The sequence below is a fragment of the Panicum virgatum genome, chromosome 4K, assembly GCF_016808335.1.
Source record: "Panicum virgatum strain AP13 chromosome 4K, P.virgatum_v5, whole genome shotgun sequence".
NCBI classification, from domain to species: Eukaryota; Viridiplantae; Streptophyta; class Magnoliopsida; order Poales; family Poaceae; genus Panicum; species Panicum virgatum.
The window spans coordinates 20,324,555-20,342,229 of record NC_053139.1 but is presented as its reverse complement, the minus strand read 5'-3'; the positions used below and the strand labels follow the sequence as shown (position 1 = coordinate 20,342,229).

General features: G+C 46.9%; 2 protein-coding genes and 1 pseudogene across 3 annotated transcripts; 1 reads left to right on the top strand and 2 right to left on the bottom strand.

The window, feature by feature from the left end:
* Positions 1–8,070: 8,070 nt before the first annotated feature.
* Positions 8,071–8,706, bottom strand: LOC120705126 (annotated as a pseudogene).
* A 1,143-nt stretch (positions 8,707–9,849) lies between these two features.
* LOC120705125 (peroxidase 5-like) lies at positions 9,850–11,477 on the top strand. Its single transcript, XM_039989638.1, has 2 exons — positions 9,850–10,180; positions 10,344–11,477. The coding sequence occupies exons 1-2, from the start codon at positions 9,962–9,964 to the stop codon at positions 11,298–11,300; spliced, it is 1,176 nt and encodes a 391-aa protein (XP_039845572.1). The 5' UTR covers positions 9,850–9,961; the 3' UTR covers positions 11,301–11,477.
* A 1,486-nt stretch (positions 11,478–12,963) lies between these two features.
* LOC120703441 (protein POOR HOMOLOGOUS SYNAPSIS 1-like) lies at positions 12,964–17,387 on the bottom strand. Of its 2 annotated transcripts, none has more exons than XM_039987539.1 (10): positions 17,049–17,387; positions 15,539–15,655; positions 15,323–15,388; positions 14,323–14,423; positions 14,056–14,249; positions 13,921–13,970; positions 13,818–13,845; positions 13,636–13,730; positions 13,521–13,548; positions 12,964–13,346 (listed from the first exon to the last, which is right to left on the bottom strand). In XM_039987539.1, the coding sequence occupies exons 1-10, from the start codon at positions 17,346–17,348 to the stop codon at positions 13,288–13,290; spliced, it is 1,038 nt and encodes a 345-aa protein (XP_039843473.1). In that variant the 5' UTR covers positions 17,349–17,387; the 3' UTR covers positions 12,964–13,287. The 2 variants fall into 2 exon arrangements, with proteins under 2 accessions (XP_039843473.1, XP_039843472.1); XM_039987538.1 differs by having other exon boundaries at positions 13,636–13,736; positions 17,049–17,386.
* Positions 17,388–17,675: the final 288 nt, after the last annotated feature.

Below are 17,675 nucleotides of genomic sequence, written 5' to 3'. Positions count from 1 at the left end.
TGGATGGACATCTCCTCAAGATTGAAGCAAGTATTGATGCTCGATAAAGACCGTTTTCAAGCTTCAATTTGACAAGAAAATCATGAGAGTTTGCATCTCGTACACGCATCCATATCCAAAATAATACCAAAACCAACTACACCTCTAGAAAATATGCAATGTTGGAAATTGAGCTAAAATGCAGGTTGCAAACACCTATTGATCCAAGGTAAAAACATGTCGACCAATAAGAGCGCGAAATTCAGGCTCACATGGATCAAAGGGCTCACCTGCAGGTCATCTGAATAAAGACAAGAAGCCACTCACATGGATTAGACATATGGGCCATCAAGACAAGCTGTTAGAGGAAGTTCGGGGTGGTTAGAGCTCAAATGGGCTCAACCGACCACCCAGGTCAACCCATGGCCTCCCCGACTCTCCTCTTTGACGTGGTATTCGGTGATTGGCTCTCAATTGTGGTTTGGCAAGGCTCGACTGTGTTGACACCATTTTTTGTCATGTGTCAATCTATTTGGCAAGCGGCCAATGGAGAATTGCCGACGCTGGATCAGAAAGAAAAATGAAGACATTCGGCCTTTGGGCCAGGATGGGCGTCACAACTGATGGAGCTAAAGAAGGAGCTGGCAAGTTATCATTTAGATTTTGTGTCATTTGCTTAGGCATGTTTGTTTCTTGTTTCGCAAGTATAATTTCACCGTAGATCTCAAAAAAAAAGTATAATTTCACCGTATCGGCAAGGGAGGTTTAAGGTTAGGCTATAAATAGCTGATCTCCATTATTTGTAAACTTTGATCAACCACATCCAAACCAAAACCTTTACTCGTTTAGCACGTCTATATTCATGTTGGTGGCTTCGCCAAAACCCTAGTTATAGTAGTGAAGGACCGAAGAGGCGACCAGAGGGGGGGTGTGGGAATGGGAGCCTCAAATCCAATTTCGAAAAACGAGAGAAAAAGTCCCTAAAGCAGCCGACACACCTCAAACAGTGAATATCAGTACCGCATAGCTCAGGACGGCTATCGGCACTAGTAATACTCACTCATCAAAGTCAAAATACACTCGCGGAAGCAAAACGGTGAAAAGCACACACGAAACTCGCCCACTCGCACAAAACATACAAAACCCGATCCGAGAAAAATCGCCTCAGAGTATAACCTCAAGAACTCGATCCCTAACAAAAGCTAATTAACAAGATAAGATTAACTTGAACAAAATAACAAGGAACTACTAACAAGGGACAAGAAGAACTAATCTTGATACTTAACAAAGACAAGCGTTAGCAAAATTCAGAGAAAAATCGCCTCAGAGTATAACCTCAAGAACTCGAGAAACAATATTTAGTTCACATAAAAACAAAAACTAGAAATACTGGAATTAAATCTAGCTAACACATGCACCATTAGACTAATTTTTGTTTTGATTTTCTTTTTAACTCATCCCTAACAAAAGCTAATTAACAAGATAAGATTAACTTGAACAAAATAACAAGGAACTACTAACAAGGGACAAGAAGAACTAATCTTGATACTTAACAAAGACAAGCGTTAGCAAAATTCATCGCCTTAGCGAAGAAAACCCTTGTACAACATTTCCTCGAACACTTGGAGGATGTCGGTGTGACTTACTGCAAATCATCGGCGATCCACCAATGATTTCCCACACACACGCACTCGATTCCAAGCCCCTATGGATCCTCATGAACGCATCTGATTCGTCGAGAGGGTGTTGCCTCGGATCGATGACGTGTCACCTTGCTTATGGGATGCATTCTCTTCTCATTTCCAAGCATAAGCATCCTGCACACAAATGTACACCAACACTTTGTGCAATTTGTTAGCAATAACTCCTACCACTAGTGTTGACGCTCATCTTTTATGTGCCTATGCAGGAGCTGATAGCTTGCTCTGATGGTCGGGTTTGTATCTTGAAGCTTTAAGCCTGTTTTACCTGTAATTCTGCCTAAATTCCAATATAGTAATATTTTCAATTGGCTCTTTCTGGATAACATAAGCAGGTATGAGACTTTATTTTCATGATTTTTTAGGCTCAAGATGACGCTTGAAATGAGTCGTTATGGAGCGTCAACATTCACGCATAGCGAAGAAGGAAGGTTGAACATATAGAGGGTCGCAGACCATGTACTGTGACTGCTGCCCCACTCGCCGAACGGATTCGTTCCGTCCATACTTAAACCAAACCTTATGTTCCTTGGGTTGTTATCAAAATCTGGGAATTCTCTATCCACGTTTCTCCACTATGACCCATCCGCAGGGTGTCTCAGCATCTGATCTTGCTTACGCTCTTCTTTATGCCACCACATCAACTTAGCATTCGATTTGTTTCTGAAAAAGTGGAAACTTTTTTCTTGGTGGGCTCCCCATCGACATCACCAGGATCATTTTGTCTGATCTTGTACCATTTTGCATCACAGACAGGACAAGTATTCAATTTCTCATATTCATCACCACGATAGAGAATACAATTGTTAGGACATGTGTGAATTTTTTGTACCTCCAATCCAAGAGGGCAAACAACATTTTTTGCTTCGTATGTTGTAGAGGGCAGTTCATCCCCCTCTGGAAGTATGTTCTTTACAATTCCTAGTAGCTCCTCAAACCCCTTATCGGTAACACCATTGGCTGCCTTCCATTCCAGCATTTCCAGTGTGGTACCCAACTTTTTAATCCCCTGCTTGCAATTTGGGTATAATATTTTTTTGTGATCCTCCAAAATCATCTCAAACTTCTTTGTCTCCTTCAAAATTTCACTGTCTCTCCGTGCATCGACTAAAACCTGACCTAGTTCGTCAGGTGGTTCATCTTCAAAGGCACCTGCTTCATATAAGTGAGCCCAGTCTGCAATGTTGTCGTCGTCGTCGTCATCATCATCATCATCATCATCATCATCATCATCATCTCCTTTACCTTCTTGCATCAGTACTCTAGGTTCACCGTGCTTGGTCCAAAGCGTATAGTTATCCATGAAACCCTTTGCATAAAAGTGAGCCTAGTCTGCAATGCTGTCAGGTCGCTGAGCAGGCCCATCATCTTAAAAATATTGACAAGTCAGACTGTAATCATGTAATTAAACAAAGAATGGTAATAAGAAATATGGCAATAGAACTTGCCTTCCAAGCAGCTTGGGTGCTATAATTAGGCCTGGATGGAGGTGGCACATGGATATTACTTGATGTCACATTTGTATCAGGCTGGGTGTTGCTTGACTTTAACCTTGTAACTCTAGTAGGAGCTTGTTCCGCATAAATCCTCTTACGAGACCGAAACCTGACTCCAGCAGATACTTTTGAAATTTGTTTGGTAGTGCAGCGGAGAGCCTTCTCCTTAGGAAGCAAACAAGTGTGATCATACTCAATCAAATCAAACAAGTTAGGGCTATATTGCATTAGGAAGCAAACAAGTTAGGGCTTAACAAGATGGAGGAATGAGCACCTTAGCATTGTCATCACCAATCAAATCTCCTTCACTAGTATCATCCTGTGAAGGATCATACTCAGATCCAGAGTCTTCATTATCTCTATGCTTTGCATTTTTTTTGTTTACAGCATTGGCACTATTATTTGGAAATATGCTGGAAAAACCAAAAATTCCAAGTTCCCAAAGCCTAGCACTGTTGGCCATACATTGTCGGAGGCGCACCTCTCTATCTTCCTGTGCTGCTGCAGCAGTATGTAGGTCTCCTAAAAAGATCAACACTACTGATGTCCTCCTTTGTCACACCTATTCCATCTGTGGACCAATTATGACTGCCATGCACATCAGCAGCAGGAACATGCTCAATAACTTCCACAATAAAATGCTCTCCATGATGAATCCATCAAGTATAACTATTGTCCATGCCATTCATTCGTATGTGTTTCTTCACAAGAGCCTGAGCTAGGTACTTCTGGTTAAGGCATCTACTGCAGGGGCATAGAATTTCAACATTGTCACTGAATTTCCCTTGAATAAAGCTCATAAATTGTTTGACACCATCCATGTATTCAGGGGAAAATAATTTACCATGCACCCAACTTCGATTCATCTAGTCAAGCATTGCATAAAAAATCCCAATTAACAATTCTGCTTGAATCCAAAAACTACAATCAACATAGTCAAGCGAGGAAGAAGTGGACAAATGAGGCAGGGAGGAGCTATAGAAGGCCTCCGCACTGGAGGAGAGGAGTCGTGGCAGCGGGCCTCGCCGGAGGGGAGAAGACGCAGTGGAGGGTCGCCCCCGAAGGGAGGAACCGCGTCGGCGGGCCGCGCCGGAGGGGAGACGCAGCGGGGGGCTGCCCCGTATGGGAGGAACCGCGGAGGGGAGGCTACGCCGGAGGGGAGGAGCCGCGGAGGGGAGGGTGCACTGGAGGGGAGGAGCCTCACCAGCGGCACCGGTGCTGCAGGATGCAGCAGTGGCGGGCCTCGCTGCAGGGGAGGAGGCGGAGTAGAAGGCTGCGCAGGGGAGGAACCGCGGAGGGGAGGGCGCGCCGGAGGGGAGCAGCCTCGGCGGCGGCACCGGTGACGCGGGATGCAGCGGCGGAGGAACTGGGATGCCGAGATGTGCCAGTTTATCTAGTGTATCACATGCAAAAGAAGTACAAAAATAAAAAGTTCACCATGTAGACACAAACAGGCAAGTGGCGTGGTGGTTAAGTGCTTTCATTTCCATGGCGCTGGTCGCAGGTTTGATCCCCGCAGGCGCATCCCAGCCAGAATATTTTTGGTTAACAGTTCTTCTGCGCAAGTGGGCCCCACTCGAAAGTTCATGTGGTGCGCTGACATGGCTCGCAAGTGGGCCCCACTCGGGCGACCAGGTGTGCGCTGACTAGGCTGCCACATAAACATCAAATAAGAGAAGAAAAAACTTGAATAAAAATGATGAATGTCAAAATATATAGTTAAAATAACTATGACGATTTATATGACATTAATGTTAAAACATCATATTTTGTGGGCTCAATTATGATGAATTCAGTAAAACATTACTAAGTTTTGGGCTTAAGGCCCATACCTTAAAATTCATGATGAAAATCTGAAAATTGCCATGAATTATGTGCAATTGTGACGCTATTTTACAATATCATAAAATTTTCGTCATAGACCACCACATTTCTTGTAGTGCAAATTTCACACAATAAAATTTACATAATTAAGCATGCATAATGTTGCAAAGCCATTTCTAGGAATTAAACATTAAAATGTAAAAGGTCAAAAAATCCATCACATAACGTGCTTAAATTACACAACATAATAAATTAGAAGGTCCAAATTAAAATACAGATTAAACTACATGCTAGCTACCTAATACATACTACTCATCATGAGATCTTTTGACCAATGCTTCGTGAACTATCTCGCGAAGTCGCGTCTTGTATTATATCGAGCCAATAACTCACAATCATCATCAGTACCATGCAACTCGACATTCAATTCACGATGAAATTTACAACTTTTTTTGCTAAGTGAGAATATATGAAAAGCTTTCTTAATCCATTGACGAATACGGCCGCTAACAAGACTAACACGATATGCAGGGTGAAACTCAAGCGAATGACTGGTGCGCTTCAATTGATTGCGTACCGCAACCCGAGCCGCAGCTCGACGCTCAAGGAATCATGTTGCAAAGGCATTTCTAAGAAGTAATATTAATAATAGGTCACTTATATGTCTCATTAAGAAACAAAATTTATTTTAGTACACTTATCAAATAAATGTAAAGAACTTAACAAATTATTAGAATTAAAATGAAAACATAAATCGTAAACTCTAATTATTTTGGCACTCTTCGGTTTAAGGCAAACACATCGTTTCCTGCCATAAGGGATGCGCAATCAATGTTCGCGGCTTTATTTCAGGTTTACTTTCTCTAAAACCATTGAGAGAAAAAAATTGTTTGTTTCAAAATATATCTAAGTCGTTAACCTTGACCCAGCAGTGATGACACTGCCATTCGGGGCTAGCATTGATATCCACAACACAGTGCGGTACAATTGGACCTGACGAAGGACAATGGCCTTGGTCCGAATAATGTCATTCTCAACTAGCTCAAAGCTGAGGATTTTATTATTTGGACCAAGCCCGTACTCCTTCATCACATCCTCATATATACCGCACTGCATCGTGGATATCGATGCTAATTCTAAATAGCAGTGTTATCACCGCAGGATCAAGATTAACGACATATCTTGTCGGGCACCCTTCATCCAACAGCAGAACGCTACTCGTTGTCTCTTTCTCCTTCCCCTTTTCGGCTGACTTCTTGGGAGTCATGCGAAAATCTACAGATCACTTCACACGCATACACTCGAGGGCTCCGGGCTTGTGGCGAAGGAGGATGTACTAGGTTATGGGGATTCTGTGGCATAACCGTCCAAATTAGTCTGGTTCAAGTGCAGGTAACAATGCCTCAAGGATAAATTGTTCTTCCTCGCACTTCAAACGGAGTAAGATGACAGTTAAATTGGATAAACTCCCGATTAAAACACTTGAACACATAGGATTGGACAAAAAGCTGCATACAACTCACATGAAGACGAGTCCAAAGAGTACATCATATCATAAATTTTCACATCACGGATTCGGAAAGGTAACTAGAAGCAGATGGCTGGCGGAGCTTGCAGTAGCTCGACATCGCGGCGTGAACCCTAGCTTCTAGGTCTGGGAATCGATTTGAATGCCGAAGGCTACAGATATTAGGAGGAGAGTTGGGCCCTATTGCAAATGTACTGACTTTACTGAGGCCTTTCGCCGGCGGCTGCGCAGGTGGCAGAGGCCGGGGGCCGTCGGCAGCGCGCCGGAGTCAGAGAATGGATGGCAGATTGGCCGTGGTGGATAACGGATGGGCCGAGATGGATGCTCCAGCGTTGGGCCGTGGGCCGCCGACCGCAATCCTTTTCAGTTTTCGACAAGATTCTTTGACTGTTGCCAATACATACAGTAGTCAAAAGAGACCTGCTCTCTCAAAAAAAAAAGAGGCCAGTGATGTCGTCTTGTGTTGTCAAAAGTTTTTTAAAAACAGATATGCTCCTTCTCAGCCGGTTGATACTTTGCATCACTGGCCTCTTTTGTTGCGTGTCACTTACATTTTCTTTCATTTTCCGGTGAACTTACTTGGGCTATGTTTGGTTTCCATAAGTCACTTGATAAGTCAGGTGATTTAAATCTAGTAACTTGTAAGTCTAGGCTGTTTGGCCGTAGGAACTTATAATCCCCCTCCCCCGGATACCCTCCCTCCACTAGCCCCATCCGCCCACCCCCCTCCTTTTCTCTCCCTCCCCACCGACGGAGCACTCACAGCGCGCAGGACGGAGGCCCGCACGGCGGCGAGATCCGGGCGCCCCGGCGGAGGCCCGCATGGCCGCCGCGAGCACCGCCCGCCCGCATAGCCGGCCTCCTCGCGCGCCCCCTCATCGGCGGCGCCTCCCTCCTCCGCGCGGGCTTGGTGGTGGTGGGCCATGGCGCGCGGGGACCTGGTCCCTCCCTCGGTGGCCATGGCGGCAGGGCAGCAGACATGGAGGCGGCCAGAGGCGCGCGCCGCACCGGCGTCCGCGCGGGCGTGGGAGGCGCGCAGTGTGGGCGGAGCGAGCGGGTGGGTGTGGGCGGCTCGCGGCACCCCAAGCAAGTTCCTCGACGTGCCGGCCATGGTGGCCGGGGCGGCGGGGGCGCCGAGATATGGCGGTGGGAAGCGGGCCAGCGGCGGTGGCGGCGAGGTGCGGCCGCGCGCCGTGTCCGCGGCGATGGCGAAGTCTGCGCGGCGGGGGCTTCGGCAGGGGGGCGGCGGCTGCTTCGGCACGGTCGCACGGAGATGGGTGCGGGGTTGGGAGGGGAGATAGGGTTGGCCGTGAGCCCCACGAGGAAAAAGCTGTTGGCCCCACAAGAAAAGTGGCGACTTATAAGTTTTAAGTTGGGTGGAGCTAGTTATTGCTTATAAGTTGGGGTGACTTATAAGCTTGGGATGTTTGGCAAAATAAATCACTTTTTTGTACTTTTTGACTTATAAGTTGGTGACTTATTTGAAACTAAACAGAGCCTTATTTCAAGTAGCACAAATCCATTTTTATTCTAAGCTGTGAATAAAAACAACATTTACATCATATATGATCCGAGCAAGAATCTACAACATGCTGGAGTAATGGATCACGCTTATCCAAATCAGACCCTCCAACACCGAGGACACGCCGGGCGCCTAGGCGATATCGATGTCCCGGGGCCGGTGGCCGACGAACGCCGCGGGGCCTTCCGCGCCGCGCCGCTTCTCCCCGTGGTCCAGCGGCTGCACCACCATCCCGGCGAGCCCCCCGCCGCTGCCGCCGCCGCCCCGCCATACGCGCGAGCGCCGAGACGCCCGCGACGCCGAGCCCGCCCGCCGCCAGGAAGCCCGACACGGCGAGCGCCGCGGCCAGCGCGGCGGGCACGATGACCGGGCTGAAGAGCACGAGGAGCGGCGCGGCGAGCGCGAGCCCCGCCAGTGTCGCCGCCAGGGCGAGCCCCGAGGCGCCCAGCAGCGCGCCGCCCAGCGGGACGAGGAGCGCGGCCGTGGCCACGGTGGGCGCGCGCGGGCTGCTGGCACGGAGCGCGGCCTTCAGGTCCAGGCCCTGCATGCGGCGCAGGGGCTCGTATCGCAGCCCGTGGGGTTGCGGCGGCGGCTGCTGCTGGTGGCCGTCGCCGCCGTGTGCCCGCGCCGATGCCGTGGCCATGGCGTGCCGAGAGGCGAGAGGCGTGGCGTGGAGCACGGGTACGATGACGAGGCGGCCTTTATCTGTTATAGCAAGGCGCTGGATGCCTGGATCGGGCGTGATGCGACGCGTGGGATGGGTGCATGGAGAGGCACCTGACACGTACGTGGCTTGGTGTCATCCATCTGTATTCAGAGGTTCCTCTTGCGGGGTGGGAGCGCTGACGATCTCGTCGCCTTGCTGATGCATTTGCATACTCGAGCGTACACAATTTCGGCCATGTGATACAGGAACTACGTTTATCGGTGCCGTCGTGATCGACACAAATTCTGTTATCTTCTCGGGAACACTACCGAAGCCTCTGCTCGTGACCAGCATAAGGCTGTATCTTCCACAACCGTAGCTGCCGTGAGGTGGTTCCTCTGCCGTAACTGGAGAGAGATTTTCCTCATTGATGTACAGAATTCATTACCTTAGTGGAAGAAAATCAGCCCTGTTATCGTGAGGTCCCAATGTCAATGGAAGAGTTCCTTTATACTGGCTAGATAACTTATCAGGCTAGCGTGCCCAAGAACCAGCACTGTTATGTTGGCAGCTTGAAATTTGCATCTAAGTTTGGCTGATCTCAATAAACCCTGTGCGGTTGTGACCATCACGCCGGCGCCGGCCGATTAACCGCCGTGGACCTGTCCGAGCGCATTACAAGTTGCTTCACTGTGGTCCAGCCCAACAATGAACAAGGAACAAAGCATCCTATATTCTCATTCTGATTATCCTGTATGCTCATCTCATCATCTGTGCCAAGCATGATTAGTTATCTGCTTCGTGTGGTTGCTGCAGTATTTTGGTTGATGCTCTCTTGCTACAAGTTCCAACACTTATGTTCAAAGCGATTTGCCACTACGTATGCTGCTCACTTTTGTGTCTTCTCACTTTGGTTGTTCATTTTAGATTTCGGAGCCTTTTTTTTTCTCGTCCTGCAGTTCGCTCGAGAATTTCTTTTCTGCTGCAAAATGGTTCGGTTGTCCACACTATTATAAACTAGTACCATCTATGGATGGCAAGGAGCGACGCAAAATGGACCTTTGGCGCCTATTATTAGTAGGGTCTATACAAAAAGGAAGCGGCTAAACAATGTGAGGCCATTGCGTGGCTTCTCCCCTGCAATCAAGCTCGTCGTTAAGCTTGCCTGCCTCTGCAGCAATTAATTTCAGCGTCACCCAACTCCGCCTCCTCGCTCGCTCTCCCAGTCGTGCGAGCTAACAAGCGCGCGCGCAGCCAGAACTCGTCATGCCGCGGTTGCTGTTCCTTATCGCCCTGCTTGCGTCGGCAGTCCGCCGGGGCGCCGTCGACGCGTCGATCGTCGACGGCCTGGAGGTTGGGTTCTATGGCCAGACGTGCCCGGACGCCGAGGGCGCCATCCGCAACGTCGTCAACAATGAGATCGGCATGAACCGCGGCATCGCCCCCGGCCTCATCCGCCTCTTCTTCCACGATTGCTTCATCACGGTAATTAATGGACATTATTTATTTGCTCCGATCCACATGTGTATCATGCCGACATGACATGCACACATACAGCACCGTATTACCATGCATGTCCTGACCGTCGTCCATGCTTGTGCCGCCGGCCGGCCGGCCGGCCTGCCTGCCTGCCTGTGCGTGCGTGCAGGGCTGCGACGCTTCCATCCTCCTTGACGAGTCTCCGGCCGGCGACGTCCCGGAGAAGGAGTCGTCGGCCAACGGGTTCACCCTCGTCGGCCTCAGGACCATCGACATCGCCAAGTCCACCGTGGAGTCCATGTGCCCGCGCACGGTCTCGTGCGCCGACATCCTCGCCTTCGCGGCGCGCGACGCCGCCGTGGCCGCGGGCCTCCCCAGCTACGACGTCGCTGCCGGGCGCCGTGACGGCATGCGCTCCAACATGGACGACCTCCCTGGCAACTTCCCCGTGCCGGGCCACCACGTCCCGCGCCTCACCGAGCTCTTCAGCCAGCGGGGGCTCACCCAGGAGGACCTCGTGGCGCTCTCCGGCGCGCACTCCATCGGCGGCGCCCACTGCTTCATGTTCTCCAACCGCATCTACGGCTTCTCCAAAGACGCCGACGTGGACCCTTCGCTGGACCCGGACTACGCCGCGCGGCTCCGCCAGGTGTGCCCGCCCAAGAACCCCAACAACGACCCGCAGCAGGCGCCCAAGGTGAAGTTCGACGCGCGAACAGGGGAGAGCCTCGACACCGCCTACTACTCGGAGCTGCTCGCGAGGCGCGGCCTGCTGACCTCGGACAACGCGCTCATCGAGGACGCGCAGACGAGGGCGATGGTGGAGGCCTTCGCCCGCGACGAGGTCATGTGGCAGCAGAAGTTTGCGGAGGCGATGCAGAAGGTGGGCATGCTGGACGTGCTCATCGGCGCGGACAAGGGCCAGGTGAGGAAGCAGTGCCGGCTGGTGAACGGGCAGGAGCAGCAGCAGCAACCGCAGCCGCAGCAGCAGCAGCGGCAGCAGCAGCTCCCGTGGCTCCGGCCGCAGCCGCACTTCCCGTGGCTCCGGCAGCGGCGGCCGCCACGACCGTTCCCTCGCCATCCGATGGGCGATCTGATCAACGGATTCTTCCGTGGTTTTCACTGATCGAGGCCAGTATTCTCGCCGCCTTGGGGTTGGAGCGGCCGTGTTACTACTACCTACGTACATCACCCTAATTAGTAGGAATATACCTGCTTTGCTTTGCTTTGGAAAATGTATTTGCCAACATGCTACATGTTTTAATTAATTTATTTTGTCAAGGCACAGTCTCACCTTTGAATCTCCCATAAGGAATCCAGCTGAAATCAATTAACATGTTGATGTGTTCATAGAAATTCAGCAAAATCATGTGCTACTGGCTGGTTACAGTAATGCGTTGCAGAATCATCTCAGAATCCGACACGTAAATGGCCTTATTTGGTTCACTCTAGCACACCTAGCGCTAGAAGAGAATCCTATATGCATGGAGTACTAAATGATGTTTATTTGCAAAACCTTTTCATAGATAGATTCAACTTTGTGCAAAAAAATTAATGATCCTAATTAATCCATAATTTGCTACAATAATACTACAGTAACCATCATCTAATTATGCGGTCAAAAGCTTCATTAAATTCTGTCTCGCGAAGTAGCGCATTGGTTATGGAATTAGTTTTGTAAGCTGCCTTTATTTAATATCTCTAATTGATAGTCAAAGTTGCTACAGTACCCAGTGCTACTAAACCAAACAGGACCAATATACAACCATTGTACTGTTGCATTCAAACAGGTGCCACCAACCAAAGCAACAATGAGGGCCCTCCCTTCCTCTCAGGAAGAAAGGGCAGCGCCCTGCCCTCCAGTGGCGGAGCTACACTTTGCCACCGGGGTCTGCCGACCCCGACGTTTTTTGAAAAAATCAATGAAAAGTTACTGTATCTATTATTATGACCCCAATCCTTTTATGCACAAGACCCCGGTGATCCCGTGGTCTGGCTTCGCCCCTGCTGCCCTCGCGGTCGTCCGACAGTTCCCCCGCCTAAAGAAGTATGCACGGCCAGATGGGAGGAGCAACAACCCTCCGACTGCGGGCCGTGCTGTCACAGGCGCAAGCTGGCAGTAAAGCGCTGTCAAATTTGGTCTAGATAATCTAAAAGTTGGATTCTAAAAAAATCGAACTCTAATCCTATACTCCCTCCATTCTTAAATATATGACGTTTAGGATAAGCAAATTAGTTTATTTTTGAACTAAATAGGTTGTCCTAAGCGACATATATTTAAAAACGGAGGTAGTACAATTTTGAGCTAAAAAATTTAAAAGCCAAAGTGAACTATGAAAGAACTATTAGGTCATAGTCCATTACCACCCCTAGTTGGCACTGCAGCACGCTTCGCCCTGCCATGGCCAACCTGAAATGGCAAGGTCACCTTAAGAGTTTCCCCCGCACCCCGGGACCAAACAACTTGTTCCATAGGGTCGGGCCTTCTAGGCGGTTGAGCACTTGCGTTCTCTCCCCAGGTTGAGAGAGCCATGTTGACCAACATCGCTATCCCTCGCAGCACCCGCTATCCCTCGCAGCACCAGGCGCAGCACCATTGCGCGCACTTGGGCTGATATAACTGTTACGCGAGCCTAGATACCAAGAAACAGATGCACGGGCATCAGATTTCGACGGCCATCAGGTTACCCTTGCCTTGAAGTTGAAGCTCAACAAATGAATAAGCATGAAGATGTTCGTCGCACATGATGGGCAACATGAGCTTTACATAAACAACCACACCCCGCTCATAAAAAGCATAGCAAAACTTCAACGCCCATATAAACAAAGTCATGCATAGGCAGTAGAGAGCACATATATAACCACGATACAGATACTGCTTACAAACACAGCCGGTGTCCAAAGTTGCGGTGCTGCATTGCATCTAGGCATAATGTAGGTAGCCAGAGAAGTGCATACTTCGTATTTTTCCTTACCAATCCCGTGAACAGACAAGGATGTTTTTGGCAGGCGCAGTAGTTGCAATGGACACTACGTGGACTATTACTACTACATAGTATATATGACCGGAGACAAATTAAGGCCTTCCTTCAGCACAGAAGAGGTTTCACTATCTACAGCGACATGTCACCGCCAAGTTCATCAATGACTTTCTCAAGCTTGAACAACATATCTAGAGAAAGAAAAGCACCAAATCAACACCAGCGCATAAAATGGGGAAGGACTTCATGTACGGGTAACAACTAAAACAAATGCTGGATTCCTGATTAGTAAGTATGAGTAATGGAAATGCTGAGAAACCATTGTATGATTAATTTTCTTATGAAGGGGGTAAGAGAAAACATACCATTAAAGGAGTCATCAGCCATATATGTCTGCAGACGCAAAACACATAATGTTACTAGATACAAATATTTGACAACTGGAAAAAACAACCAAAAGATTGTTAACAAGAATGGTACCTTTACCCGTGCCATTATGTCACCTGTTAATATACTGGTATCAATTCCCTCACCAGCATGTATTCCTTTATCAGCAGTCGTTTCTTCAGCGGCAACTGCAGCCGCAGAAAAAAATTTACATATCAAGGGAGGAAATACATCAATATGAGTAAGCTCACAAATAAACTGGAGGTTATCCTTACCATCATGAGAAGTATCCAGTGCATATACCTGAAAAATTTACAAATATCAACATTCTTAGCAGCAACAGTTTGCAGGATTTTCAAATATAGATGCAAGCATTACCTCTTGAGGGGCATGATTTGTTGTACCCACTGGATAGGGTTCCTCTGTATCTGATTTACATTGTGTTATTAGGGGGGTAGACTAACAAAATCAAAATAAAGATAATATGTGAATCTTCATGGGGAATTAGTTTACCTTGTGCATTCGCAGTTGAACAATTTGTCAACATTTGACTGAAACTAGGAGGGAAACCAGAGTAGCTGTTATTAGTGTTGCTACCACTGAGAGGTTCAATATCAGGCAGGTACGGTTCCTCATGGTAGCTTGTTGTTGGTGCCTCTATCATGTGATCAGAAGCTTGCTCCTCAAAGCTTGAAGCATCATCAGGCCTAGGTACAACATAATATGTTAGAAAACAAACACATTTTGCAACTTACAAACCTGAAACAGTTCTACCCTTACCTGTGGTGAAGTCCATTAGAAGCAATATATTCAGATGCTGATGAATCTTCACACACATAATCACTTCCAGATGGTATGATGTCCATGGTTTCACAACACTCCTTTATATCAAGTAAATACATTAAGTTAGTACTTCAAAAACCTTTTACAAAGCAAAAAGAAAACCCTAAACAGCATCTGAAATGCTTTAATCTCGCATCAGCTGGCAATCATTTGGAATATTAAGCTGGCATGTATTGTGTAACAAAAATTACATTTATTGATCCATCAAGGTTTGAATGTAGGAAAAACTTCAGAAAAACATACTGCAATATTCAACTATCATGTATTGTTTAACAAAATGAAAAACATACTTATGTTGAATACTTGAGAAAAAAACACTAAGTTTTTTTTTAATCTACTAATGCAAGTATTGTCAGTACGTGACAAGTATTGTTGACTTACAACTGCTGGGGATCCTTCAGTACTTAAATAAACCTCATTGTTCCAAAACATTTTTGTCTGATGATACATTTCTTTCCCATTGAATGAAATTCATGTTTTCAACAAAATAATGGTAATTACATTTTTTCAAAATTTTCAAACAGGCATGCAAGATGAGCTATCAACATCTGTCATCATATAATTACAAAATGTTCTCATGAAATTCATCGATGCCTCCAGATATCACTTTTAAACATAACAGTGCCCGATACTACAGTAGCTGGGTGTATATATCCACCATGTGGATATAGAGGCCAGTTTGTCCTTTATCTAAAAAAAAATGATACTACAGTAGCATACACTTCAATTGCTAAATATGTCTAAAAAAAGAGAGGATACAGTATCCTAGTAAACATGAAAAGAGAACACAAAGAAACATAATGCATCCATTGCAAATGGAATGCACATAGGGGCACATAGAAGGCCACAGGATTAGCAAAATGGCATTTGAATGTATCTGAAAAATAACAGGTTTCATCTTCACACAATTTGAGAAAGACCCTGCATCAAAACTCACCTTCACACAATTTAAGAATGACTCTGCATCACATAGCTGTGGGAAACGTACAGCAAACTTCTGGATCTACATAGGCATCGTAAAAATTTCTGCTGTTAGAAAAGTGACCACCAAACTATGTATGCATATACGCATCTCGACGACACTATCTATCATTTGTTTCAACGGACCAGTTGGTAGAATCATGCCATATTCTTATGGTACACCAAGACGTACCTGTTTAGACTTATCACAAAAGCTCATGAACATCACCCTGCTACCTCTGATGGGGCACTGCGTCACACAAGTAACCTGAGGCCATGAAAAGTTGAGAATCGACACAAAGTGCTCCTCCTGTGCCATGGGAAAGTAGTTCAGTAAGAAAAGGAATATTATGGCAAAACAAAACTTAAGTAACCGTATAGGAGTTACTGATAAAAACATAGTACTTTTAAGCATCCACATATGTGAACTGATACAAGATACAAGATACAGGACAAGTCACAACACAAAAATGGCTGAGTATTCATAAATAAAGGCCTAACTTCACGCAAGTGGCAAAACAATCAATAAATCACAATAGCACAGAGCTCACTTGTCAGTCATGGAACAAAATTCATAATGAACTTTTGCGAGGAAATCTAATCATGCAACAATGAGACAAGTCAACTACCCAATTGTAGACATTCAGTTAGACAAGCCATACCCTCTTATAAATTAAAGACACCAATATAATAAATATTAACTTTCATCATCCGGAAGGCCTCAAACATGCCAAGCTAGCTTATGCATTCATTAACTCAGTACCAATCCGTAGAGAAATTTGGAAAGTTAGCTTTCAAAAAAAAAGAGAGAAATTTGGAAAGCATAATGAGGGCAATACATGTGTAATATATACGAGAAATCATTTGTCTGCAGAACTTAACAGCAGAAATAGATATATCACTGATCCAACCATGCATGATAATTGGAAAACTCATTGATATATTAGAATAATAAAAACTATGCAAACTGAGACAATGGAGCATCAACACAGGTTACAGCACATTAAACAAAGATAGGCAACGATGATTAAGGAGAACATAGCAACCCAGGCTGATAATAAAATAGCCTACCTATCGGAAACAAATTCATCCAGAATCAGGAACATCACATGCCCAAAAATTGAACCGACTCGTTTCATATATTGAGAAATCACAACTGGACCAGGGCCATGTAACTTGCTCAGACACGAAATTGGGACGTTAATTGCTGCAAGCATTGACAGATCCCGGAAAAAACCCATACAGCACGATACATATAGGTAATACAAATTATCAAAAAACCACATGGAAAACCGAAAAAATCAGGAGAATAACACACCCAAGACCATAATTCTGGTAACATTACACAAATTAGTAAATTACTCGGTCAGCCGGTCAGGCAGGAATGAGCTCAAGCTTTAACTCTTAGGAACATGCGGTGGTTAAATTATCGAGGGCAAGCCAGAAGAAAATCAAGTTTTAACAGGGATCAAGCAGCGCACTAAAATCAACATCCTCAGTTATGTGTTCGAGGACAACATTAACCCTGAGCACAAGGCCATTTTTTAAGCCAAAAAAAAAAACTCAACCCCAAACCAGGACAACTTCTCCCCAAATTCGCCCAAAAAAAGCAGACACCTAAACGATCTACCCATCACACGACTAAAACACACGACCTGAGTATTAACAAGGAAGGGGTGAAGGGAGGGGGGTTCGGTACGGACGAAGACAACATCGCCGATAGAGACGGTGAGGACGGGGACTGCGGGTGGGAGGGTGGGGCGCGTGATGCAGAGCGCGGCGGGGGATGACGCGGGGAGCCAGGTGCCTTGGTGGCGCTGGACGCCCCGGGTAATGTGGCGGAGCCCGGGGGGCGGCGGCGCGGAGGGGTCCCGCCGCGGCGTGCCGAAGTAGCGCGCGTACTCCACCTCCCACTTCTGGCTCCGCGTCCGCGGCAGCGCCACAGCATAGGCGCGCGGGCGCGCGGGCACCAGCGCCCTGCTGTCGTTGCCGGTGTCCGCCATGGCCACGGCGATGGTGACGAGGGGAGGAGGAATGGGGTTTTGCCTTTTGGGGGAGCTGGGGTTTTTATAGCCAAGATGTGGTGTGGAAAATCGAGTGTGGCTGTAGTGAAATTGAATTGAGGGAGTGGAAAATACGTATCTATCTATATCTATCTATAGATAAAGTCCGAGAGATTGTTTAGTTCTAGAGACTAAACTTCAAACTATGTCACATCAAAAAGAATCTTAATATTTATTAGTATTAAATGAAGTCTGATTATAAAACTAACTACAGAATTCTGAGGCTAAATTGGGAGACGAATCAAATAAAGTATATTAATCCATAAC